This window comes from Bos mutus, chromosome 13, assembly GCF_027580195.1.
Source record: "Bos mutus isolate GX-2022 chromosome 13, NWIPB_WYAK_1.1, whole genome shotgun sequence".
NCBI lineage: Eukaryota > Metazoa > Chordata > Mammalia > Artiodactyla > Bovidae > Bos > Bos mutus.
Window position 1 is genome coordinate 24270238 of NC_091629.1, and position 27792 is coordinate 24298029.

At 44.9% G+C, this 27792-nt stretch overlaps 2 protein-coding genes and 1 non-coding gene across 13 annotated transcripts in view; 1 reads left to right on the forward strand and 2 right to left on the reverse strand.

Moving 5' to 3' along the window:
• The window catches only part of LOC138990484 (uncharacterized), a 33994-nt gene extending 21228 nt beyond the window's left edge, over positions 1 to 12766 (reverse strand). Inside the window, exon 1 of the mRNA XM_070382010.1 lies at positions 12679 to 12766. Coding sequence (XP_070238111.1) covers positions 12679 to 12766 — 88 coding nt within the window. The remainder of the gene's footprint in view (positions 1 to 12678) is intronic.
• Positions 1 to 27792, forward strand: part of RIN2 (Ras and Rab interactor 2) — a 208795-nt gene that overhangs the window by 21054 nt on the left and 159949 nt on the right. For 7 of the 11 annotated variants that reach the window (XM_070381143.1, XM_070381144.1, XM_070381142.1 and 4 more), the window contains exon 2: positions 11901 to 12010. Coding sequence is in view for 1 of the 11 variants with exons in the window: in XM_070381153.1 (XP_070237254.1) it covers positions 23714 to 23744 (31 nt within the window). In the remaining 10 variants the exon portion in view is untranslated. Of the gene's footprint in view, positions 1 to 11900; positions 12011 to 21532; positions 21670 to 23698; positions 23745 to 27792 lie in introns of those variants that run through there. The other 4 variants (XM_070381145.1, XM_070381159.1, XM_070381153.1 and 1 more) reach the window with 4 other exon arrangements.
• Positions 21869 to 21941, reverse strand: TRNAG-UCC (transfer RNA glycine (anticodon UCC)). The gene has a single exon. It is a non-coding gene; the product is annotated as a tRNA-Gly (tRNA).

Genomic DNA, 27792 nt, shown 5'->3' on the forward strand with positions numbered 1-27792 from the left:
GTGAATAAACAAAGAAAATGCTCAGGGAGAGCAAAGCCTTGCTTTGTGACCTCCCTAGGCTTTTACTTTTTTTTTTTTAAGTCAGATTTCACCCTTAAAAACAGACAAAAACATAATTGAATATTGGGAGGCTTGGAATCTCTGATTACAAGTGACATGTGCTACAATCCAGTCTTATGGGGTATTATTTTCCTCCAAATCGAATGAAATTCCCAGAAAGGCAAATAATACTATAGAAGCTATATTTTCAATGAAAAGAAAAAAATCATGTCTCTGAAATGTTGCTGAGTAGATTTTTATTTTGGGGGGAGGAAAAATGAAGTCTCCTTTGAGACTTTATTTCCTAAAGAGACAACTTTAGAAATGCAAGGGGTATTACTGCCCCGGGCATTTACAAATTTGTGGCTTATCTACATGAACGTGCTTCCCCGAGAGGTGTTGTAAAACAGGTGCAGTATTGGTATTCAGACAAGATGGTGAATTAAATTTTGTGAGCATTTATATAGACAAAGAACTTCAGATAACAAAAGACCCCCAAATTGTTGACTCATAGCACCTAACTTTCAGAAGGGGAAACTGAGTCCTAGAAAAGTTAACTTATGTGCCCAAGTTTTTACAACTCACACACTCCACATTTGATGCCCTGTGGGCCATTTCTTTAGATGTTTCTGGTGTGTGTGTGTGTGTGTGTGTGTGTGCACTCAGTTGCTCAATCATGTCTGATTCCTTGTGACTCCGTGGACTATAGCTCACCAGGCTCCTCTGTCTACAGAATTTCTCAGGTGAGAATACTGGAGTGGGTTGCCATTTCCTCCTCCCCAGGATCTTCTGGATCCAGGGTTTGAACTTGAGGCTCCTGCATCGGCAGGCAGATTCTTTACCACTGAGCCACCTGGGAAGCCCGTTGCTGGGATGGATAACACTTATGTTTTATTTTAATCTCACATCATTGGTTGCTTTTTTCCTCCTCTTTCTGGAGAGAAAACAGTCTAATCTAGAAGGAAAGGCATTTCATGTTTTTGTTTTTATGAGATATGCAATTTTGTAAATTGTACTTTTAAGACTGACTTTTTTTTGGCCATTTGGTATTTTGTTTTGAAAGTCTGTTGCTTCTGGTCTGTTGGCTACTTTAATTTCAAACTGATCTTTTTCTAATTTTTTCAAAAATGCAGAAAACCAAACAGCATCATCTTGCTCCTTTTGCTCTTGAAATCACAGAGGACAATGTTACATTTAAAAAGTCTGAGAATAACAGTGATCCCAGAGGAGCTGGATTCAGGGAATGAAAAGAAATAGTTTTGCTCCTAGATGTCATTTTTTGTTTTTTCCAAGGTTGGTTATGATTAAAAAAAAAAAAAAAGTCTGAGCTGAATAGAGTTTTTCTGATGAGAATTTTTGAAAAGGCTGTGATTAAAAGAAAAACAGGTCCCACCGTGCTGGAAACTTTATGGACATCACTCCATTCAGGGACCCTGAACAGTGTTGTGAGAGCAGTGCCTTGATTCCATTTTACAGGCAAGTAAACACAGGCTCTGAGAAGTTAAGTGAGCCTGTCCCAAGTCACAGAGTTAGTAAGTGGGGTTTGAAACCGGGGGAGGACTTCCTGTGAGTAATGAGATAAACACCCAAGTCCAGCCAGGCGTCTCTGAGCCCATCCCTGTCAGGAGCACTGGGCAGAGACAGCAGAGAAAATCTGGAGCAAAGGACAGGACTCTAGGGAGTGTGGGGTGACCCAAACCAGACAACATCACCCCTAGACCTGTCCTGGGTGGAAATATTGGAATGCATGTGGGACCCAAGGCTTCAAAACAGAAGGAAGGGAACCCTGAAAGGTCATTGCCTCTTGTAGATAATGTGTAGCAAGTACAACGAATGGGGTAAAATTGGAGGAGTCCTGCAGAGATTTAAAAAAAAAGAAGAGTATTGTAATAGCAGAATCCCCCTCGCCCAGAAGCGCTCTCTGCAGTAAAGAAAGTGCACTTCACCAAGTCAACAGCAGAGGGCGCATGGGACTCGAGAAACCTCGTTAGCCACCCGAGGCCCTTGTCTGTATCTGCTCACTGCTGGTCCAGGAAAGAAAATCCATTACAAAAAGAACAGAACGTGGCAGGCAATGCACGCGCAGAGCTGCAATCAGAAGAAAACAGTTTGGGAATCAAAACACTTCAGGGGATAAATGTTCACCCCTCTCTAAACACACCTGGTGGTGGTGGTTTAGTCGCCAAGTTGTGTTCGACTCTTGCGACCCCTTAGACCGTAGCCTGCCAGGCTCCTCTGTCCACGGGCTTCTCCAGGCAAGAATACTGGAGTGGGTTGCCATTTCCTTCTCCATAAACACATCTACAAACCCCAAAACAGAAGATAATAGCAAACAGCCTTCCAACATTATTAAATATCCTGAGATAAGCATTTTCTTTTTATAAATTCTTGACTCAAGGCTGTCATACATATAGATTTGTCACATATATGTTTATATATGTCAACCTTGAAGATATTTTTAAAAATCAGAGCTAAAATGGACAAAACCCAGGAAGATGTGAAATGAGAGTTGGCTGAACCTAGAAGAAATAAACTTCAGCTTCCATGAATGGACTTGTGTTGGGATGTCCATGGGACCATCCCTTCCAGAGGGAGCAGAGTGACCGGTCACCTGGCTCCTACTTTGCTGTACTTTCTTTCCTAAACCGCAGCCCAGGGCAAATATTCCTTGCCCACAGCTGTACTTACTGCCTCTTCCAAGGAGAAACAGTTTAAAAGGCTAGTCTTGGTGATGGTTTTTACTTTCCAAGTTCTGTATTTAAAAAGGACTCTAAGAATTACCCAAACACTTTCCTAGGGTGGCTCAAGTGGTATTTGTTAAGTAGATAAAACTTGCCGAGGAGAGTGTCATCTCCGTTGATAATATGTCAGAATTTCAGAGATATAGAACTTCAGAGACGTTTCCAAATTGCTTTGAGCGAACACAAGTTCGGCTGTATTTTATAGTTCACAAAGTGCTTTCCAAGTGTTATATTCTTTAAAGTTGCATTTGCTGCTGTTGTTGTTCAGTTGCTCAGTTGTGTCTGACTCTTTGTGACCTCATGGACTGCAGCACGCCAGAATTCCCTGTCCTTCACCATCTCCAGGAGTTTACTAAAACTTATATCCATTGAGTCGGTAATGCCATCCAACCATCTCATCCTCTGTCATCCCCTTCTCTTCCTGCCTTCAATCTTTCCCAGCATAAGGGTCTTTTCTAATGAGTCAGCTCTTCGCATCAGGTGACCACAGTATTGAAGCTTAAATTAAAGTTGCATATGGGCTAAAAAAAAAAAAAACCACAGATTTGATGCTTCCTTCCCCTCCTCTGTGTTACAAACAGCTTAGAAATGCTTTGTCTGATTTACCTAGAAAACAAGACTGTCCGTGGCTTCCTTAAATGAGACATCTGCTGTACAAGCTAACTCTAGGCTGGGGGACACTGTATTTCTCTACAGACAGACACGCCACCATCACCACTGTGCCTGTTTTCTTTGTCCTCCCACCCCATTCAGGGGTGACCTCTACTCTCTTCCCTTTGCATCTGGCTAGGTTTGAGTCTGGAGAAGGCAATGGCACCCCACTCCAGTACTCTTGCCTGGAAAATCCCATGGATGGAGGAGCCTGGTAGGCTGCAGTCCACGGGGTCGCTGGGAGTCGGACACGACTGAGCGACTTCACTTTCACTTTTCACTTTCATGCATTGAAGAAGGAAATGGCAACCCACTCCAGTGTTCTTGCCTGGGGAATCCCAGGGACAGGGGAGCCTGATTTGCTGCCGTCTATGGGTTCACACAGAGTTGGACACGACTGAAGCGACTTAGCAGCAGCAGCAGCAGGTTTGAGTCTCACTTGTAACCAGTAGAATGTGGCAGAAATAACACTGTATTACCTTAGGGGATGAGCCCTACCTGAATTCCAGACCCTCGGAAACCAGATAATAAAATGCTGGTTGTTTTCAGCCACCAAGTCTTGTGTGATTTGTTATGCAGTGATGGATATCCAGAATGAGTAGAGTGTCAGAAGAAAGGAGAGGAGGAGTAACTAGCCTAATCCCTTGTGTATGGGTGGGTGTGTGTCTGTTGCTCTGTCACGTCTGACTCTGCGGTGCTATGGACTACAGCCCGCCAGACTCCTCTGTCCATGGAATTTTGCAGGAGAGAATACTGGAGTGGGTTGTCATTCCCTTCTCCAGGGGATCTTCTCAACCCAGGGATCGAGTCCGTATATCTTACATCTCCTGCATTGGCAGGTGGGTTCTTTACTACTAGCGCCTTTTTCAGTAGTTTTGTTTTGGAAGATTTTTAAAGAGGACATTAATAGCCCAGAACATGTCTCTTTTAAGAAGAATTAGGTTGCTTTCTAAATGTACCTTGTAAACTAACCTTTCTACTGGAAACGAACTGAGTTATCCTCAGGTGGTTTTCTTCTTTGTAGTTTTAGATCTTTAATCTACTGCTTTTTGCAAAAGTAAGTAACACGAGAATTCTTGGGAGAATTGTTTACCTTGTCCTTGAATTCGATAACCCTTATAAATGCAGGAACTGAGAACATGGTACCAGTCTTAAGCTTTCTGATGAAGCCCAAGGTTGGGTGGCTCCTGCATTGGCTGCATGGTGAACAAATTGTCTAATATCCTGGGTCGCAATAGAGAGAAGTGACTTCAAAGAGAGGGTTGGGATGAATTTTATTCCTAATTGTGCAGTCCATCCCTTGCCCTCCAGAACCTCAGACCAAATCATCCAAAAGTGAAATAATCATAGACCCATGGAAACAGCCTAAAGGTCCGTCAACAGACGAATGGATAAAGAAGATGTGGTGCATGTATATATGGAATATTCAGTTCAGTTCAGTCGCTCAGTCGTGTCCGACTCTTTGCAACCCCATGAATCGCAGCACGCCAGGCCTCCCTGTCCATCACCAACTCCCGGAGTTCACTCAAACTCACGTCCATTGAGTCGGTGATGCCATCCAGCCATCTCATCCTCTGTCGTCCCTTTCTCCTCCTGCCTCCAATCCCTCCCAGCATCAGAATCTTTTCCGATGAGTCAACTCTTCGCATGAGGTGGCCCAAGTATTGGAATTTCAGCTTTAGCATCATTCCTTCCAAAGAACACCCAGGACCGATCTCCTTTAGAATGGACTGGTTGGATCTCCTTGCAGTCCAAAGGCCTCAAGAGTTTTCTCCAACACCACAATTCAAAAGCATCAATTCTTTGGCACTCAACCTTCTTCACAGTCCAACTCTCACATCCATACATGACCATTGGAAAAACCATAGCCTTGACTAGATGGCAAAAGGAGCAAAATTATTCCGTTTGCAGAGACGTGGATGGACCTAGAGACCGTCATATGGAGTGAAAGAGAGAGAAAAGTCAGAAAGAGAAAAGCAAATATATTACTGCATTTATGTAGAATCTGAAAAAATTAAATACAGACAATCTTGTTTACAAAGCAGAAACAGAGACATAGATATAGAGAACAAATATATGATACCAAGGGGTAAATGTGAAGGGGGGTATGGTAGGGTGAATTGGAAGAGCGATATTGATGTATTACATTAATATGTATAAAATAAATAACTAATGATAACTGAATAGCACAGGGAACTCAGTGCTCTGTGGTGACCTAAATGGTAGGGAAATCCCCAAAAGAGGGGATATATGTATACACAGAAATTATCACTACTTTGTGAACCCACTATACTGTGTTGGAGAAGACTCTTGAGAGTTCCTTGGACTGCAAGAAGAGCAAACCAGTCAGTCTGAAAGGAAATAAGTCCTGGATATTCATTGGAAGGACTGATGCTGAAGCTGAAACTCCAATACTTTGGCCACCTGGTGCGAAGAACTGACTCATTTGCAAAGACCCTGATGCTGGGGAAGATTGAAGGCAGGAGGAGACGGGGATGACAGAAGATGAGATTGTTGGATGGCATCACCGACTCAATGGACATGAGTTTGAGTAAACTCTGGGAGTTGGTGATGGATAGGGAGGCCTGGCATGCTGCAGTCCATGGGGTCACAAAGAGTTGGACGTGAGTGAGTGACTGAACTGAACTGAACTGATACTCTAATAAAAAACTTATATTAAAAAAAAAAAATCCAACACCCACTCACACCGGCAATTCCTCTCGTCTTAGTAAGGCCAGTGGTCAGGATGCCTGCTTCCCACACAGGAAACTTGACCCCTGGCTTTGTTGATCACAAGGGCGGCTGTGACTACTCTTCTTTACTCTCTATCTGTGTGTAGAGATATACACAGATTTGTATATCTGTGGGTTTGCGGGGAGGGGACTTTCTGTCCTGAAACAGAAATACACATTTACTCCTCTTAATTTTTCAACTAGCGCTGGACTTTTCAACTTAGACTCAGCTTATCGAAAGATGTACTAATCCTCTACCCGCCCACACCAGCTGCTTTTCAAGGCTTCATTGTCCTCTCTGGGGGCCTGTTTAGAGCTTCCTCTTATACAGCAGCAGTCTTCCGTAACAGCTCTCGTGTCAGGTACCACCTTGCCTAGTTCAAGGTCGTAGTCCATAGTTCAGGCCTTCATTATTTGCCTTAAGAGGCCCTTCCACCTCCAGCAGCCCACCCTGCAACAGGTTTCAGTAGCTCTGCTGTGTTTACATTGTACAGTGGAAGCCCCCTCCCCTTGGTCCGGGCCCTTTCCTGGGCTGCCTATCTGCTTCCTTCCCCAGTCCTCCCAGGGCCAACGACGATCCTAATCCTTTGACCTTGGCACATCTGCTTTTGACCAAGTGGTTTTCTCTAAAATGCCTCTCTTCCTGCCCCCTGATTGAAACTACCCTCATCTTCTGCATCCCTTTGAGATCCCCACATTTCAAAACAGGACCCTGTTTGTGTCCCTGCAGTGTCCAGCTGAGACCCTGAGCAAAATCCAGCAAATGTTCGTTAAAATGAATAAGCAAATGTTCTTACTGGCCCCTTTCCTTAACTGGCAGGACAGAAACAGAAATGTTTAGAGAATCATCATGGATACATATGCATTCCCAGACCTGCAGGTCATTTCTGAAGATGAGAGAACGTTTCCAAAACCATGAACCTATTTGAGAAGATTATTCAAAACAATCTTGTTGATCTTATTTAATTTAATCTTACATATTTAAGCAAAGATCAAAGAATCTAATTTAGTGAGTTAGTACAGTGGGAAGGTTTAGATCATCAAAGGGCAACAGGATTCTTGGCTCATCCTTTGCAAGAATACATATTAGAATAAAATGATCCACAGAAGAGAAGGTGTGCCCTGTCTTTGGATGTTTTTCCACGGAAGTGAGAAAAATTTCATGAAGTCATGGCAAGCTGGCTTCTGAGGGAAAAACTGAGATCATTGCATAAGGAAAGTTAGGCAGTAAGTCTGTTTTAAAGCAATTGGAAACATCTAAAATTTCTCCATTACACAAAAGTCTTTGGAAAGGGAATAGAAAATAACAAATTTGAATCCTTATTTTTCATAGATATTGTAACTTCTAGGGGATCTTCATTCTGACTTTTTTTGGGGGTGCCCATTTCTGACAACAAAGTAGCTAAAGGATGAGAGTCTTCTAAACTTACCAGAAATGTTCTTGCTTTGGAAATACCCGTAATTACTCTCCTAATTCCTTGCATTTTTTTCCTTCCCTCCCCCATCAGTTTCTTCTCAGGCAATTTTCTGTGGTCAGGGAAGTAGGGGACAGGATGCCTTCTGGGGACAAGGTTAAGGATAGGGTAAAACTGACAGTGTGAGCTGAAAGAGAGAAACTGCGAAGGTATTTAGAGGTGGTCCTGCCGGAGGGAACCACAGACACTCAGCTGCTCTCTTTGGCCCCCAGTTTCTTTCTAATTTTTAGTGATTTGAGGTACTTCAGGTTGTGATTCTTATTTATTTTTGGCTGTGCCGGGTCCTCACGGATGCACATGGGCTCTCTCTAGTTGCAGCAAGCAAGGGCTACTCTCTAACTGCAGTGCGCAGGCTTCTCATCACAGCGGCTTCCCTTGCTGCAGAGCACAGGCTCTAGGTCGCTCCGGCTCAGTAGTCAAGGTGTGTGAGCTTAGTTGTTCTGCTGCCCATGGGATCGTCTCTGACCAGGGATTGAACCCACGTGTCCCTTGCATTGGCAGGTGGATTCTTAACCACTGGACCACCAGGGAAGCCCTGCCCCTAATTTTATTCTGCTTGTCAGCAGTGGGCGTCCACATCAATTTCCCTTATTCCCCTTTCACCAGCAAAAGTCTATAATTTGTAAAAGGTTGTGAGAGGAAGACATTCAAGTATAATATATAATACTCTGTATATTAGTCAAACAGTCACAGAGGCCCCAAAGTGCCATTTTCTGTGAAGACTCAAGCAAGAGCAGAGTTCATCCTGGTCTTCAGAGAAAACTGTGTGGATCAGACAAAATTGAGATTGTAATAGTACAACGTAGTAATTCATGCTGTGGAAATGTATGTAAACTAAGATGTATTAACCAAGTGCAGCGAGGCTTCAAAGGAGTGAGACAGCGTGATACCCGGGACCCCAGAGCAGACGTGGGGAGGGGGTGAGGACCGCCAAGGGGGTTAAAGGTGGGGACAGTGATGACAAGTCTGGGTTTTGCCATGAGCAGCTCATGGTGCTAAAGTGAAAGTGAAAGTTGATCAGTCATATCCGACTCTTTGCAACCCCATGGATTTTACAGTCCGTGGAATTCTCCAGGCCAAAATTCTGGAGTGGGTAGCCTTTCCCTTCTCCAGAGGATCTTCCTAGCCCAGGGATTGAACCTAGGTCTCCCGCTTTGCAGGCAGATTCTTTACCAGCTGAGCCACAGGGAAACCCAAGAATACTAGAGTGGGTAGCCTATCCCTTCTCCAGCGGATCTTCCTGACCCAGGAATCTAACCAGGATCTCCTGCATTGCAGGTGGATTCTTTACTAGCTGAGCTATGAGGGAAGCCCAATCCGACAAAACCAGGTCATTTCACTTTGTCCTGCTGTAAATTGAGAATCTGTTGCTAGTCTCTTCATGCAGCTGCTGGGATGGCTTAAGAGCATCAGGGGGATAGTACATGCTGTAGTGCCTGGAGTGTCATCAATTCTTCATACATGCCAGCCGTGACCTGCTCTGTTTTGAGATAGAGCTTAAGAGAAAGCTTGGATTGTAGCAGGAACTGGCATCAAAGAACAAGGGGTTTTAGGCTAAGCATCCTCCATGTGTGTGTCTTTGTGTGTTTCTCTGTGTGTATGTGTGTGTGTGTCTTTGTGTATGTGTGTATTCAGAAGACACCAAGTACACCAACTGTATTCTGGTGTGCCAGGAGCCAGGAAGGCCTTGAGGGCTATTCCATAGGGAAATGCTGTCCAATAGAAATGTAGTGGGAGCCACATGTCATTCTAAATTTTCTAGTGGTTATATTAAAAAAAATGTTAAACAGGTTAAATGAATTTAAATAATATATTTTATTTAATTAATTCAGTGTATCAAATATTTCAACATGAGGTCTGTGTAAAAAATTGTTAATGAGGTAATTTACTTTTTTGTACTAAGTCTTCAAAACTTGGTGTCTATTTTCTATACATCTCAACTCGGACTCTGCATGGCTCGGGTGACCCATAGCCACGCAGGGCTGGAGGCTGCTCTACTGGATGGCCCAGCTATCAGGGGTCTTCCTCTGATGGTTGTGGCACAGTTTGCTTTGTAGCATCCTCTCTAGCCTTTCCTCTAGAGAGAGAGAGATGGCAACACCTTTTCCTAAGACAATTAAAGAAAAGGAGAGGAAGAAAGGAAAGAAAAAGAGAGGGAGAAAAAATATGCCAGTGACCCTGAGGTGTTCACCAACAAAAGCTCTTTGGGCAGAAAAATTTGGAAGATAGGAGCTGGAACATACTTAAAACTCTTCCAGGTCATATTTAGAGAGACCCTAGAAATCTTGCAACAAAGTAACCTGTTTTACTCTGTGTAACTCCTCATTTCCCAATTTACTAGGATTATGGAACAATGTTTTCTTTTGACACTTAACTACTGTTGGCACAATCCATTGGCAGCCTGTTCTTTTCAACCTTTTTTTTTTTTTTTAAGATTCAAGTAACATACTCTTTTTTTTTTTTTTTTTTTGAAGTGTAGGTGATTTACAATGTTGTGTTAGTTTCAGGTATACAGCAAAGTGATTCAGTTATACATATTCCTTTTCAGATTCTTTTCTAGTATAGGTTATTACAAGGTATTGAATAGAATACCCTCTCCTGTGCAGTAGGTTCTTGTGGTTTATCTATTTTTATATATAGTAGTGGGTACCTGCTAATCCCAAATTCCTAATTTATCCCTTTCCCCTCCTTTCCCCTTTAGTAACTATTAGTTTGTCCTCTATATTTGTGAATCTGTTTCTCTTTTGTGAGTAAGTTCACTTATATTATGTTTTTAGACTTCACATACAAGTGGGATCAGATGGCGGCTCTCTGTCTGACTTACTTCACTTAGTATGATAATCTCTAGGTCCGTCCATGCTGCTGCAGATTTTTCATTCTTTTTTTGTGGCTGAGTAATATTCCATTGTATGTACCACATCCTTGACTTCCCTGGTAGCTCAAATGGTAAAGGATCTGCCTGAAGTGCAGGAGACCAGGCTTTGATCTCTGGGTCGGGAAGATCCCCTGGAGAAGGCAATGGCGACCCACTCCAGTATTCCTGCCTGGAAAATTCCATGGACAGAGGAGCCTGGTGGGCTACAGTCCACATCTTCTTTATCCATTTGTTTGTCTGGATATTTAGGTTGCTAAAGGAAACTTGAGCCTTAATTTAGTGTTTGTGTTTTGTTTTCTGTTTGTTTGTAAGCAAGATGACTGCATTCATGGACTTATGTAATTCTGTAAAGGCTAGGGTGTTGACAGGACAGAAAAGATACGGGGTCATTTGAGAATTTCATATTGCACTTAGTTTCATCTCCAAATCCTACACTTGCAGATTGCAGGACTCTTTAAATTGTTGCAACAGATGTAATGCAAGGGATAAAGGAACAAATTGTCACTTGATTGATGGAGAAGACAGAATCCTTGTTTATAGTTACTTTTATTTTTTACCACAGAAGACTATTTGGAATTTTAGAAATCTGAGCATCAGCATAGGGATATAAACAACATTCTGGTAAGGCAAGTCCCCTGTTCATAACCTGACCAGGAGGTGGGAAAAGGGATCAAAACAGGAAGGAAAGGCCCTTAGCCGTACAGTCTGCCCTCCATCCTGTAAGCCTGCTCTCTGCGTCCTTGGATTCAGTTTTGCAAAATTTGGGTCTACAGTAGTTGAATCTGTGGACACAGAACCACCAATATGGGGCCACTTTCATTCACCTACTACTGCACCCTTTTATTTATTTATTTATTTATTTATTTTTGCACCCTTTTAATAAGGGACTTAGGCATGGTGAGTTTTGGTATCTGCAGCTCCTGGATCCACCCTGCCCCCCCCCTCCAGACACTGAGGATGACTGTGCCTTAGCTTTCAGCAACCCCTCCCAGCCAAGTGATGGGCAAGTCCCTGGGTGGTTTTTGTGGCATTTAAAAAAAATTTTATGTTTGTTTTTGGCTCCACTAGGTCTTCGTTGCTGTTCGGGCTTTTTTCTGGTTTTCATTTGGAAGCTTCTCATTGCCATGACTTCTCTTGTTGCTGAGCTAGGGCTCCAGAGCTCATGGGCTTCAGTTAATTGCAGCTCCTGGGCTCCAGAGCACAGGCTCAATAGTTGCGGCTCACGGCCTTATTTGCGCAGCAGCACATGGGACCTCCCCAGACCAAGAATTGAACCCGTGTCTCCTGCATTGGCAGGCAGATTCTTTTCCAAAGAGCCACCAGGGAAGCCCTGTGGCATTTAAAAAATGCATACAAGACACTAAACGGCCAACTCCGTGTATTGCAGATGAAGAAAGGACCTGCGGACTTCTGACCTTGCACTGGGGAAGATACCCGTTAAGCCCTTTCAGGATGGTGAGCAGGTGGAGTCTGAACTGAGAGATGCTGGTGTGAAGGGTAAGTGACAACTAAAGCCTCATGCCCTGAGGCCCTGGATCCTCTTTTCCAAATTCTTCTGTGCGTGGGGACCTGTGTGCTCTATTGTGGTGTGCTGCTATGGATGGTACCTCTCTCCGAAAGGGTCAGGGAGGATGCTTACCTATTTTCAGGTACCTAAGGGATCCTGTCATGATGCAGTAAGCAGCGGGGCCAAACCAAGGTCAGGACAGCTCACTGTAAGTGCTCAGAGTAACAGAGCTCCGACTGTGTGGCAGACTCGGCCCTTCAATGGGTTAACTCATTTCATTCTCGTCTCAGAAATGAGAACACCGAAGCTGGCTGGTTACCGAGAATAGATGGTCCTGATGGTGGCCCCGTCCCAACCTAAAAGCCTTTTTCCTCTTTCAGGTACATTCCCCACTTGCCTCTCTTCCCATCCCCACTTTTCATCTTTTTTTTTTTTTTTTTTTTAATGCAATCATAGATCTCTGTACAAAAGGGATTGAACGTCAGAGGGACATCTGTGTAGGTCACTGTGGGGGATCACAGTTTCCCTGGGTCCCCTCAATTTGGGAAGTCTGCTTTCTCCTTTCTGGAATCTGGGTGGGGACTCGGTGACCACCTTCACAGAGAAGGCAGCAGAGGCGACGCTGAGTTACTCTGAAGCTGAGAGCAGCAAAACCAACGTGGCTCCCGGCTGGCTCTCAGGCTCGGGGCAGACTTGCCGATGAGACCAGCCGCCACGCTGCGAGGCGGCTGAGGCCCCGTGTGCATGCGTGCGTGTGTGTGTGTGTGTGTGTGCGTGCGCCAGGCCCCACTGATATGTGAGGGAGACTTCAGGTGGCTCCAGCCTCCAGTCTTGAGCTGCCGGGTGGAACTGGGACAAAGTGACTCACCCAAGGCCAGATGACAAGCTGGGATGTGAACCCCCAGGGCTCTCTGATGCCAGGCTTGTGAGATGAACTCTGACCCCAGTGCCCATTCCTTCTGGACCAGGAGCTGCCCTTCAAACACAGCTCTGCTCAGAGAAGGCAGACCGTTTGAAGCAGGCAGACCAGCAAACACAGCTTTGGAGAACTAGATTTACGTGCGTATAGTTTGCTGTGACTCTGTTTTCTTAATCTGAATCCTAGCTAAACTCGTTGCTCATGCTCAATTGCTGAGTCATGTCTGACTCTTTGAAACACCATGGACTGTAGCCCACCAGGCTCCTCTGTCCATGGCATTTTCCAGGCAAGAATACGGGAGTGGGTTGCCATCTCCTCCTTTGGGGGATCTTCCCCACCCAGGGATCAAACCTGTGTCTCTTTCATCTCCTGCACTGGCAAGCAGATTCTTTACCACTGCAGCACCTGGGAAGCCCTTAGCTGGGCCCTGGGGTCCTGCCTTACAGTCCTCTCATGAGGCTGCCTGCTTCCCCCACCACCACCCCACCAAGAGCTTAGATTCATGGTCTCTGCTCATGTTACATGAGATTCATAGCATGTGGAGTGATGTTCATGTTTCTGGATTGCCCATGTTTGACTTCAGGCTCCGTGAGGCCAGAGCCTGATCGGTGTCTCCTGTTCTTTTTTTTTTTTTAGCACAAGCTGTAATCTGTAGCAGACAGTGGATAAATGTGAGCTAAATCAACAGCTAAAAGCAGGAAGTATGAATTTTCTTGAGAAGGAAGAGGGTTAACATAAGGAAGTGCAAAATTCCAGGTATAAGCACTAAAGTCTTATCATGGGGCTAAGGGGTTGTCTTTTGAGGTCAAGGTTTCTTTGTCACTTCCTTTGTTTTTCCTGTGAGATGAAACATCTTTGGGTCTCACTTTTATAAATAAACGGCTTCCACAAGATGCAACAGTAAGCTAAACAATAACAGGAACCAGCGGGGCTCTGCGTTGCTTTTCTCTGTGGGTTATTCAACTGGAAAGTATTTTCAGATGTGCAACGCGGGAGAACTGACTTCGGTATGAATGTTGAAAGGTAACCTGTCGTGCGTTCTCATCACCGTCAGCCTTTGTGCATGGGATCGGTGGCTTGTGTCTTCACCTAGACACCCCTCTTGTACCGCCTCTGGTTCTCAGTAAGCAGAATGTCCTGAACCAAATATAATCCATGGAGGATGCCTGTTGCTGGCCCAGCTCACGTTTAGTTAAAGGCAAGTGCTGCCATCAGCTGGTGGAGGAATTTAAAGTGGGTTCATGGGGAGGATCTCATCTAGCCCCTAAGTGGCTCACACAGTAAAGAATCTGCCTGCAGTGCAGGAGACCTGGGTTTGATTCCTGGGTCAGGAAGATCCCCTAGAGAAGGAAATGGCAACCCACTCCAGTGTTCTTGCCTGGAAAATCCCATGGACAGAGGAACCTGGCGGGGCTATAGTCCATGCGGTCCCAAAGAATCGATCATGACTGAGCAGCTAACATTTTCACCTTCTTGAGGATGGAAGATATTCCTTGTTCTTCATCCTCTTTTTTCTGGCTTTCTTTTTCTCCATTCTACCCATTCCTTCCAGTAGGAGGATGCAGCTTGGAAGCCTGTTGGTAATAAGGAGAAGAAAAGTGAAAGTTGCTCAGTCCTGTCCGACTCTTTGCAAACCCATGGACTGTATAGTCCAGGCCAAAATACTGGAGTGGGTAGCCTTTCCCTTCTCCAAGGGATCTTCCCAACCCAGGGGTCGAACCCAGGTCTCCTGCATTGCAGGCAGATTCTTTACTGTCTGAGCCACAAGGAAAGCCCAAGGAGAAGCAATTCTTGCTTCAAAATAGTAGCGTTTATTGAAGGTTTTCCATGAGCCAGGTCTTGTTTGAGGTGCATTACACATTCTTTTCTCACAGCAGCCCTGCTGGGCAGTGGTTTGAGCCCATTTTACAGATGAGGAAGCTGAGGCACAGAGAGGTGAAGTCACCTCTGTGTCATGATGCCTGGCACATTCAAGTGCTTCTTGTTATTTGTAAAGCGAGCCATGTGTTAGTTTGAGTCGAGCATTCATGTGCAAGTGTTTCTTTTTTTAAAAATTCAAAATCTCAGTTCTTCAGGAGTGATCTTTTTAAAAGCATTTATTTTTTTATTTGGCTGTGCTGGGTCTTAGTTACAGCATGCGAACTCTTGGTTGAGATATGTGGGATCCAGTTCCCTGACCAGGGGTCAAACCCGTGTCTCCTGCCTTGGGAGCTTGGAGTCTTAACCACGGAACAGTCAGTGCAAGTGTTTCTATGGGCAGTGATGCATGGGGGCAGAGTGCGGGAGTAAGGGGTATGGCGGGGAAGTGGGAGGCTGTTCAAGGTGGGACCCTGAGCAGGGGACTGCTGTGGGTAACCAGGGCTCAGTCTTGCTGGGAACCTGTGACAGACCGTGTAGGGAGCATCTAGGAATTGTCCCAGTAAGGGACACAGAAGTTGGGGGGTTCCTAGAGAAATCATGGGAACCTTTTGAAGCAAGTACGATCATCACAATTATATCCTGTAAATTACCCCATTTGTCCAGGGAAGTTAGGAAGGAGAATGTATGAAGCAGGACTCCTGGCTTCCTAGACTTCCCTTTGTTCTCTGCATTAGTTCATCTTGTGCAGCAAATTGCCCTCGGACACAGTGGAAACAAGGCTGTGTGCTTAGTCCTTCAGTCGTGTCTGATCTTTGCAACCCCTTGAGTAGGCTCATGGAGTAGCCCCTTGACTCTGGGAGTGCTGATGGACAGGGAGGCCTGGCGTGCTATAGTCCATGGGGTCACAAAGAGTCAGACATGACTGAGCAACTGAACTGAACTGGACTGTAGCCTTCCAGGCTTCTCTGTTCATGGGATTCTCCAGGAAAGAACACTGGAGTGGGTTGTGCCCTCCTCCAGAGGATCTTCTCCACCCAGGGATCGAACCCAGGTCTCCTGTATTGCAGGCAGATTCTTTACCATCTGAGCCACCAAGGAAGCCCATAATAAGGGTTTATGCAGCACACTCTGTAGAAGTTGGCCACAGCTGGTCTGATCGAGGGTGGACTCAGCTGGGTGACTCTGCTGACCTCGCAGGGAGGGTTGAGGGGTGAGGCTGATCCGGGCTGGGCTCGACTGGACCACTGCTTCCAACCTGATCCAGCAAGGCCTCTCGCTCAGGTCTGGGCTCAAGCCTGTTCCGCCTGACTGCATTCTAAATCTAGGCTTGAGGGCAGTGGCAGCCCAAGAGCAGCTCTTCTCATGACCATGAGAGAGGCGGGGGTGCAGGCGGAAATGCAGAGACTTCTTCACTGGTGCTCCCTTGTGATCATATTGATAATGCGAGTCACATGGCCATGCCCGAGTCAAGAGGCTGAGTGGTGAAGTCCACCTGTCTTGGGTGTGGGGTGTCTGCTGTTGGCCTTGGCCTTGGTCAGAACCCAGAAGTCCCTCTCTTATGCGGCCTCTGCTTCTGTCAAATTGGGCAAAGACAAGCTGAAATTTAAAGGCTTTTTCCAGTGGCAGTTTTGGTTCTAACTCTGGGCAAAACCCCAAGTCTTCAGTGATATTTCTGTGTGCTCACGCTCAGTCCCTAAGTCGTGTCTGCCTCTTTGTGATCCCATGGACTGTAGCCCACCAGGCTCCTCTGTCCATGGGATTCTCCAGGCAAGAATTCTGGAGTGGGTTGCCATTTCCTTCTCCAGGGGATCTTCCCCCACCCAGGGAGCAAACCTTCATCTTCTGTATTGGCAGGTGGATTCTTTATCACTGAGTCACCAAGGAAGCCATATGATGTGGTTATTAGAAGCTACACAGCCCCGGGTTCTGGAAACCTCTGGGGGCTCAGCCCTTTGCAGGCGATTCTGCCCCTTCTGGTATCACAGCTTTGCTTCTCCTGGACTCAGGAGGCGTCTAGGGTTGTTGGGCTCCCTCAGTGACAACTACTACCTCCCCAGCAGCGGCCTGAAATGGTTTTACTTGGCATCAGCACATACCAGTTGCTCAAGTGCGTCAGAATGAAATAAGAGCAGCCAGTGGGATGACTAAATTGTCAATTACACTGAAGTGTATAGTTTCCTACAATTGGGGAGAGTGCTCTGAGTTTGGTGAAAATGTCATTTCTTTGCCTCTTGGTACCTTGGCTCTCCCATCTGGCACGAATACAGTTGAAGCTGGAAGGAGAGGAGGCGACACTTTTATGTTGGTTGGAATTAGCAGCCATAAATTTACAGGGCTGTTTCCAAGTGAGCATGGAAAAGACTTGCCATCTGATGCTTTTTGTGAGTTCTAAGTCATAAAGCATCTGCTAAGGGTGGCTTGACAGTTGTGTTCTTGGAGGTCTGCGGCAGAAACCTAAGCCTCAAATGATTAAATGTGTTTCCAAACACTCATAAGTTATTTATACTGTGTTTGCATCTTGGCCAACCAAGCAAGACGGTACTGTAGTGTCTTCACGGTGGTACCCTATTTCAAACAAGACTGTGCTCTAGGGTCTTTGTGATGGTACCCTATTTGGCCCAACAGAGCTTTCTAATTAACTCATCCATGCCAGCATGCGCGTTATGAATGCTGCTGACATGCCTGTGGACTTTATGGCTGATTTCCATCTTCGTGAATGCGCAAGGACCAGCCAGAAAGTACCACTACCATCCTTCTGGGTGGGAAGGATGCAGGGGGAGAGGAGAGGTGAGATGCAGCAGGGGAGCAGTTGTGTTCACAAGCCCCTGACCACTGTGGGCAGCTGGGGTCCAGCCTGCCCAGGAGTTCTGGGAGGTGGCATTGATCTCCCCTTGGAATTACTTCTCCTCGGGAGTGAGGACACAGGGCATTCATCCACCAACTCCCACTCATCATTGCCACGGATCATCGCAAGGCAATAGCTCCTTGGTCTTCTGGCCTACCCAGACATGCTCCGGCTGTCTGTCCTCAGATCAAAGAAAGCCACGGGTACCAGAGGATGGATATTTTGGAGTAGGTAATTTGTGATTTAAAAAAGAAAATCAAAACAAAAGTAATGTTGATTGTTTTTTTTAAGTCAAAAAGTGGCATGTATGGGAGGGCAAGTGATAAGGGGACGTGGGTGAGGTACCTTTGCATCTGATATCGGGGTGCTGGGCAGTTTGGGGAATGGAAGGAGGGGGTCTTGTAGCTTTTAAATTTGAGCACAATGGAAGCGAAATCCTTCTGAGACCTTAGGACAGAATGCGGAAAGGAGAGCATTTTTGTGTGTGTGTGTGTGCCCATGGCAATTTATTTATTTAAATTTGGTCACAGTCATACAGTGAAACGTTAGACAGCCACTTATAAAGATAGAGAGCATCCTTGGTGGCTCAAACAGTAAAGAATTTGCCTGCAGTGCAAGACGCCCGGGTTTGAAAGATCCCCTGAAGAATGGCTACCCACTCCAGTATTCTTGCCTGGAGAATTCTAGGGACAGGGGAGCCTGGTGGGCTACAGTCCATGGGATCACATAGAGTCAGACATGACTGAGCGACTAACATTTTCACTTTTTCAAAAAAGGTAGAACTATGGTGATGATAGGAAACTGTCTTCAAGTTATAGTTCTGAGTAGAGAAAAAGCACAATACAGAGCTATCTTTAGAATATGTTCCCCTTTGTCAAAATAGCTTTGATGTTGTTTAGTCGCTCAATTGTGTCTGACTGTTCGCAACCTCATGGACTGTAGCCCACCAGGCTCCTCTGTCCATGGAATTCTCCAGGCAAGAAAACTGGAGTGGGTTGCCATTTCCTTCTCCAGGAGATCTTCTCAACCCCGGGGATCAAACCTGGGTCTCCTGCATTGCAGATGGATTCTTTACCACTGAGCCACCAGGAAAGGCCAAAATTAGTTTATTGGGATCTAATTTATGTATCATAAAGATAACCCACTTTAAGTGTACAGGTATGGGCGTTTTAGTAAACTTTGAAAGTTTGCTAGAAATGTTATGCAAATGGAATCTAACACGGCGTCTGGCTGCTCTCGGTCATCCCTGACTGCAGCATGCTCATCGTTTGTTTCCTTTTTACTGTGGAATAGTGTTTCATTGATTGGACATAGCACTTTTTTTATCCATTCTACAGTTGATAGACATTTGGATTGGTTTCAGTTCCATTCCACATACAATCCTTTATGTGGACATAGATTTTTATTTTCTTGGGTAGGTACTTAAATGAAGTTTATGGGTCATAGGATGAGTATTTGTTTGGTTCTTTAAGAAACTGCAAACCTGTTTCCAGAGAGGCTGCTCCATTTTACTGCATTCCCACCAACAATGGGAGACTAATTTCCATTCTCGCAGTTGATGTGGTCAGCTTTTTTGTTGTTTGCCATTCTGATAGACGTGTAGTCTCATCTTTGTGTGTGTGTGTGTGTGTGTGTGTGTGTGTGTGTGTAGTCTCATCTTACTGTGGATTTAGCATTTCCTCGTAACTAAGGATGTCGAGCATCTTTTCATGTGCTTATTAGCTATTGGCTTATCTTCTTGGCAGTGTGTCTCTTCTGATCTTTTCTTATGTTTATTTTGGGTCCTTTTGTCTCCTTATTAATTAGTAAGGGTTCTGGACTCCTGCCATGTTTTCTGGAAGTTTGAAATTATGTCCAAATAAAAAGTTAAAAAAAGGCTAGCCCCCACACCCCATCAGGATGGTGCACCCAGAAATTGTCTCACAGCATGGATGTGCTTGCTAAAAGAATCAAAGGGAAGGGCAAGATCAAACTTTGATTTTTTTGCCAGAAAAAGTCGTCTGGTCACGACACAGTGGCTCTTTATTAAATGAAGGCATACTTCCTTGGCCGCTTTTTCTCTGTTAATGGGAAATTGGTGATTAAAATGTGTCCAGATGTTGCATAAACAAAAGCATGAAAGAGCTTATTAGTATCTCTCTTGCTTAAGTTAAGGCACAAGTTTCTCCACTCCTTCAGCCTTCCACGCTGGGTACGGTCAGGAGGCCCCTGGCGTGCCGGTCACATGGCAGATCTAAAGGGTTGGGAGGGCTGGGTGGTCCCCATTGTGGCACTGAGAGCATAGACTCACCTGTGTCCAACAGACCCCTGCTCTTGCCCCCTGACACTGACCCTGATTGTAGACTCGCCTCTGCTTCAAGGCTCTCTTCTTTCTGTAACTTCTCACATTGTGAACATGAACCAAATTCATGCCTGTAGCTACATATACTGAATTCAGACAAGAATTAATGGGCTGATTTAGTCAACAGCAGAAGGAATCAGGATGATGAGGAGAAGACCTTCTCACCTACTTGCCATCACCTTGACGTCAGCCAGGTTGTACTTACCAGCTTTCAATTTTCCAAATAGTTAGTGAGCATCAACTGTTCATTGTTTCATTCATTCACGAGGCCTTTAAAACTCCTAATAGGCATCAAGCACTATTTGAGTCTGGGGGTGGGGGAGCAATTAGTAGTGAACAAAAGGGGCAAAGTGCTTTCCCCCAAGAAGTTGTCTATTCTCTTAAAAGGAAGGAACAGATGCATAGAAGTGGGAGAAAGAGACAATAAATAATTGAAGAAATAAATACACTGTAGATAGCAGGTTATAATAAGCATTACAAAATGAAATAAAACCCAGTAAGGAAGTAGAGACAGATGCATTCATAAAGCTTCTGGAAGGATGCACTACAGAGGATTAACAAATAGAATGATAGTTTTAAGGAATTTATTTTAGTAATTTGTTTTCTAATTTTTCTATAACAAATTTGTATTGCTCTTTTTGGCAAAAAATGTTTTTCCAAACTTACCAAAAGCATTAAATTTGAATGTCCATATGGTTCATTGTATCATAATTTTATAACCAAAAATACAGCAAGAAAAATCAACTGGAAAATAATACCTAGTCTTTATTATCTGTGATGTGGTTCTGCATGTTTTAGAAAGTTTGATGTTTGGAAATATATGATCAATAAATTATGGAAAACCAGACTTGTTTATAAAATGCCTTTCTGATGGGTAACTTGGAATGATGAGTGATCTCTTCAAGTCTTGGTAAATTACACATTTTGCTAAGTTGGTCAGAATAGAAAATAGTAGCATTAAATGCAGGATGCAGAGACTGAACCATCTGAGCCCCAAATGCTGGTTCTAATATTGCTTTGTTTTCACTGGCAAAGGGAGCTGCAGATGTGTGTTTAGGAGCTCACACAACGTATCATACAGTGCAGATTTCAGTTATTGGGTTAGCTCGACCCAAGAAGACTCCCAGACTTGGGAAAGTTAGACAAAAATAAAACATTTTCAGCCCTCACCCAGACTCTTTGCCTGGGGCTCAGATCCCTGGAACACGCAGACATGTATGATGGGAGTGGGGTGGTGACCGTGCCACCCTCTCTCCTTCCCTCCTCTTTTCTTCCCCACTGCTTCCACACAACTGACTTTGCCTTTTCACTGATTGGTGCCACTTTCCAAAATCAGTGACACTTTATTTCCTAACGTCTCCACTGATTATTACAGCTGTTCAAGAAACTCATTAGGTCACACAACACTCCCACCCAAAACATCCACCCAAAACCTTCCGCCCCACACAGTCGTCATTCACTCCATTTCCGGTCTAGCCTGACTTTAAAATCCACTTGGGAATAAATCAAATCCTATCCAAATAGTAACTTCATTTGATGGCTTGCAGGCTTGGTCACTGGAAAAGGACATGGCAACTCACTCTCGTTCTTGCCTGGAGAACCCCGTGGACAGAGGAGCCTGGCGAGGTCCATGAGGTTGCAAAGAGTTGGACACAACTGAGCCTGCCGGCACAAGCTTGTTCAGGTTTTCTTAATTAATTTGAATTCGTAATTATCCATGTAGCACCAATAAAGAAACTCATAATCTGTGCCCACATAGATTCTTATATATAATATATTTTTAATACATATTTTCTAGTCATGATTCTGTTTTTACAATTTCAGTGTTTTGTTTGGGGAGGGTTTTTTTTTTTGGTCATCCCTTACGGCATGCAGGATCTTAGTTCCCTGACCAGGGATTGAACCCATGCCCTCTGCAGTGGAAGTGCAGAGTCCTAACCACAGGACCACCAGGGAAGTCCTCATGTGGATACTTAATTGCTCTTACTTTGAGTCTGAGTTCTGTGTCTCTCTTCAGAACCAGTGATTTCAGTGTTTCCAGTGATTCCCGGTGGATTGATCCCAGTGGCTTTGAGGTTTCTTGTTTGTTTTTTATTTCCTTGTTGATTGGATTCTACGGAGCCCCACGGCACTCCTTCATTTTACATTTCTAGATCCCTCATTATTGGAAAATTAAATGATGCTACTTGAGAGGAGGCTTAAATGAGGCCAGAATTCTCACTACAAAGAAAAAGTGCAGTTTGAGCGAAAGTTAACGTTAAAAGTTTTCTACTATTCAACAAAAGTTAATGAAGGTATATAAAGGACTGTTTGAGATGGACAAATATTGTATTGGCTTCTTATTTTTTTGTAACAAGTACCAGCTTCACTAAAAAGAACTCATTTGTTTTTATATAACTACATTATGCACTGTACTGGTTCAGCTTTGCTGTAACTAATTTAATTAGGCTTTGTTTTGAAATTTGCCTTTTTTTTTTTTTTTCTTCCTTGGACTTTTAAAAGCAGAAGTCACAGTGACATGCTCAGTGTGGCATTTGCTGATGTATAAGAGTGCGTGTGGTTTTAATTTCTGGTTGTTTTTTCTCCCTCAACCTTTTCCTCTAGTTAATGTGAGTCACATTGTATTTTCCACTCCTGGACACTGATTCATAGCCATCCACTTCCTCCCAAGCTCAGCAAACCACCAGGTCCTCTGGGAAATGGATTAGTCACAGCCCAGCCAGGCACCTTGCGTGCCATGGTCGGTATTAGCTCCAACAGTCATGCGTTTAGGAGGAAAAGGTAAAAACTGCTGCACCATCTTCCTTTGGGGAAGGAATAAGGCCTTAGTTTAGGGGGGGTCTGTATGGCCTGTCACACTCCTTGGCTTCATCTCTACAATACAGCACACAGGCAGGTTAGAAAGACAGAGGTCTCATTTGGTTCAGAAGCTTTTCAGGCGCCCTGAGGAAACAGACATCAGATTTGATCAGGGCCCCATCCCTGGGGCACATGTGTAGTGTTTGTGAATAGGCTGAATCTTAATATATGGATGCAATTTTGAAAAATTTGGAACAGATTTATTTATGTCCAACATGTTTTTATCAAATTCACTTGAGTCTAATTTCAGAACATTTTAAGGCCAAGGATTTTTCTTCATAGGCCAGACTTATAAAGACATTCCCAAGATCATGCCTTAATTATATCAGTAATTGTTGCTAGGTTTCAACTTACATTTAGCAACATTGATTGACAGCCTTGACCACCAGTCCCCACTTAATACAGCCTGACCTAAGGGTGTTATGGCTGTGACATCTACAATTGGGAGAATTCTTTAATTTTTCTGTTCTGAGTGAAGCCTCTTCAAGTTTAAGAGACTGGAGCAACTGAAGAGCAGGGACCCATGGTTAAGCAGTTTGATAAACTGAACAAGGTAACAGAAGATCATGTTCTGGTCTGAGCCCCAGGTGGCTTTGGGGAGCTGTGTTTGCACCTGATTGTTTCTGTCAGTCTATTAGCATTCGTGGCAGGAGGTAGAAAGGCCAACCCCTAACAGTGCTCCCAGGTGAGGGCTGGGTGTGGTGGCCCTGTGGTCAGAACTGGGTCACACAAACAAAGCCTGAGCAAATATTAGATGAATGTACAGGAAGTACAAGTCCTTAACCTTCGCAGTGAGAAGGATCACCAGCCCTGTTTCCCTGGGATGACGGAGCTCTCGTCTGGAGGTTCGGCTTTTGTCTGTCCTGTTGATGATCTGGAGCCTGGGGAATCCAGAACACGGTAACCCTCCTGCTCAGTTAGAAATTAAGTGTTAGCATGTGGGTGAGGCATTCAGGAGAGTCATGTGCTACACTGACTCTGATGCTGGTGGATAGGTAGCAACCTCTGGGTCTCCCCTTCTTCACTGGTGGAATCAGAGTAGGGCTGCTCTACCTGGTGGGCAGGATGCTGTGTGGAAGAGGGTGCTGGGGACCCCACTGGGAAAAAGCACCACAGCTGGTGTCAGTGTCTGCAGTATCAGGGAGAGAGGAGGCGGCCAATACCTGCCGTCCACATGTTCAGCGAGCTCTCAGCTCCCCTTGGCCAGCAGCTCCCTCAGGTGTGACTTGTGACAAGTCTAGAAGCCCTACTTGTTATTAACATCATAAATCACTAGCTAGCCTGAGCCCTGGCCAGAAAGTGATTTAGGCATGACTCTTCAGTCTTGCTCTGTCTGACTTACTTCCCTTAGTATGATAATCTTTAGTTCCATCCATGTTGCTGCAATGGTGTTGTTTCATTCTTTTTTATGGCTGAGTAATATTCCATTGTATATATGTACTGTGTCTTCTTTATCCACTGCTCTGTCAGCGGACACTTAGATTCCTTCCATGTCTTGACTGCTATGAATATTGCTGCTATGAACATAGAGGTACCAGTATCTTTTCAAGTTAGAGTTTTCTCCAGATATGTGCCCAGTAATGGAATTGCTGGATCATATGGTAGCTCTATTTTTAGTGTTTTAAGGAACCCCCTTACTGTTCTCCATAGTGAACTTACAATTCCACTAATAGTGTAGGCGTGAATGTTCAGCTGTGATGATCTTGTCACTCGTGCTTCGGACAGGAAAGAAGAGCAGTTGGTGTCAATGTGATTTCCATAATGTTTGTTCTCTTTAGCCTTTTCTTTAGTCCGTATTTTAGCTGTTTTGCAGGACTTAATTTAGAGAACTAATTGGACCTGCTGTGAGCTGGTCCCAGGACATGGCTGCAGATGCTTGAGCGGAATCCTCAGGCTCAAGTTCAGATTTCATCCTTGCCATCTGTGGGTCATCCTGCCTATGCCAACACTGTCTCTCCAGCCTTGACCATGCGCCCAAGCTCCAGAGTCACATCCAACTCTCTTGGTCACCTCCACCCACAGCCTCTTCCAATTTAACTGCGCCAAAATTCATCTGTTTCATTTCTCCCACTATACCTGCTGTTTTTCTGGGTGCTGTATATTGGTGAATTGTACCACCTTCTATCCAAGTTTCTTGCACATTAAACCTGAAACTTACCTGGGACTCCCTTTCCTCTACCCACCTCCCACAGGTATCAAGTCTTGACCCTTTAAATAGAATCTCACCCATATGCTCCACCCTTTGCATGGATCAGCCTTCCACCTCCCACCCTGGGTGGCCCCCTGAAGTGTCACCTACTGCTCAGAGGTATTCAGTGGTATCTCATCATCACCCAGATGGTCAAATCCTCATTAGCTGGCATGGCCTACAAGATGGTCTGTTCTGTGCAAAGCCAGTTCCCCTTCCACAGAACCCTTGGTGCCCTAGCAATAGTGAGCAAGATTGAATTTATAGGGACTTCCCTGGTGGTCCAGTGGTTAAAACTCTGCATTCCCTGGAGGGGGCCTGGGTTCAGTCCCCACTTAGAGAACTAAGATCCCACATGCTGCATAGCATGGCCAAAAAAAAAAGAGAAGACTCTGAAGAGGATATATATGTATATGTATAACTGATTCACTTTGCTGTATGGCAGAAACTAACACATTGTAAAGCAACTATATTCCAATTTTTAAAAAAAATTGGATTTATGGTCTCCCCAAAGCACTTGCTCATCCCTTGCTTCTGAAGGGCATTTCTCATGCTCTTCTCTCTGACAAGAACCCCTTCCACTGTCTACTCACCCTTCGAGACTCAACTCTGAGGTTGCCGTCTTTGTAGAACCATCCTGGTCTTTCTCAGAAGACTTCACACCTTTTATCTTCTGTCACCATTGTGCTGGTCACAGATCCCAATTTTAACAGTAATCATGTGAATGTCTGGGGGCAGAGGGTAGGTTTTTTTTTTTTGTCCATCCTATGGGGCCAATTTTCAGAATTGCAGGATCTTAGTTCCCCGACCAGAGATTGAACTCCAGTCCATGACAGTGAAAACAGTGAGTCCTAACCACTGGACCGCCAGGAATTCCCTGCATTAGTAATTTTGTATTCTTTCCCATAACAGAGGCTTCCCAAATAGAATAAGCCTCAGGCTCCCTAAAACCTGGATCTGTCCCTGCTGGACTTAGTAACAATTACAGGAGCCTCTTAGGATCTCAGGAAGAGAGATTTTTGCAAGTTCTGGCTGTCAGGGACACAGTAGGAGCCAAGTAGAAGAAAAAATGGCCTTTTACAGTTTTTAAAAAATGAACTCAGACATCAGTTACAAAAACTCAGGTCCCATCAATCATTTCCAAAGTGCAAACAACCATGTAGTGACCATCCTCCTAAACCACCAAGGTCTCCCCACAGTCTGGGGTGGGCCTCGGGTTCTGATGGCCTCTCTGTGGCCCCCTTCTCCAGAGAGCTGTTCTTGGTGACACTTAGAAGGACAGACCCTGCAGGAAAGGCCAGTCATCGACTGGCAGATGTGGGTATAGAAGACAGGTCCTGCCTCCAGTGGGATAAATCTGGTTCCATTCATGTTATAGAGCTGCCTGTGGGGTCAGGCCAAGGCCACACTTAACCGTGGGCACAGGCTTGCTGGGCTCTTCATCCTTCCCCCTCTGCCTTCCTCGCCCCCAAGACACTCCCAGCAAGCCGTGTGCACCTGAATCCCCATCCTGGGCTCTACTTCTGGGGAATCTGGTTGAGGACTAAGCTGTTTTCATCTCCAAATGCTTGAGCAGCCTGTGCTTGACCTTCTAGCAGTGGCTCTGGGCCTTCCAGGACAGCTCGGATCATCTGATGGTCTTACCTAGGCTGAGCCCAGTAGGTTGAACCTATTTGTAAGGAGATGACCCACCTGCCCCATCCTTCCCCGCTTCCCAGTCTTCCCTGGGAAACCCTTCTCAGGCAGTCAGCTCATCCTTGTGTGGCCAGGCTTCTGTTCTCTCACCTCCTGGTTTCTCTCCTCACCTCGTCTGATGTGGCAGAATCCCTGCATAGGTGCCCCCTGAACTGAGCCCCATGTTCTCTGTGAGAGCCAGGGACTCATGGAACAGGACTTGCTGCAACAAAGAAATGGCTTCTGCGTGTGTGCACACTAAGTCATATCTGACTCTTTGCGACCCCATGGACTGTAACCCACCAGACTCCTCTGTCCATGGGGTTCTCCAGGCAAGAATACTGGAGTGGGTTGCCATGCCCTCCTCCAAGGGGTCTTCCCAACCTAGGGATCAAACTCGTGTCTCTTAGGTCTCCTGCATTGGCAGGCGTGTTCTTTACCAGCAGCACCACCTGGATAGCCCTAGAAATGGCTTACCTGAGCCCGTGTGCAATGGGGACTCAGGCACTTTCGTCATCTTGCACAGTCAGTTCAACCGGAGTCCCTTCCACGTGTGCACTCGGTTGTCTTCTCTAGCACGCTCCCCAGTGATGCATTCTGTCCCCCTGCTCGAAGGAGTTCACACTGATTTTTCCCAAACATCATTTTGTGAGCCTGTGGTCTCAGCCAGTTGAGTTGTTTTTTGTATCTCAGTGATGTCATCTGGTTCCATTTTTTCCAAAGCATGTTACAGACACCGGTAGAGACAGCCCAGAAGATTTTTCAGTGGTTCTCAGATGAGCATTTTTATACTTTCACTTCATTGTTTAATTCTTACGAACCTAATTTATAGTATAAAATATAATTAACACATCAAATACATAGCTTCTTTAAAAAAAAAAAAAAAGTTTAAAATTAATCAAAGAAAAACCCGTGTGTACACAGTGATAAGAATTACGAAGGCATTTCTCTCAAGACTGAGATTTAGAAAACACTGGCTTAGAAGATTTACCACTTCTCTCTACTTTAAACTTAACCTTGATGCAATCCTTTTTCTAGTTTACCTTTTGAGTAAATACCCTAAACAGAATGGCCATGGAAAGAAAT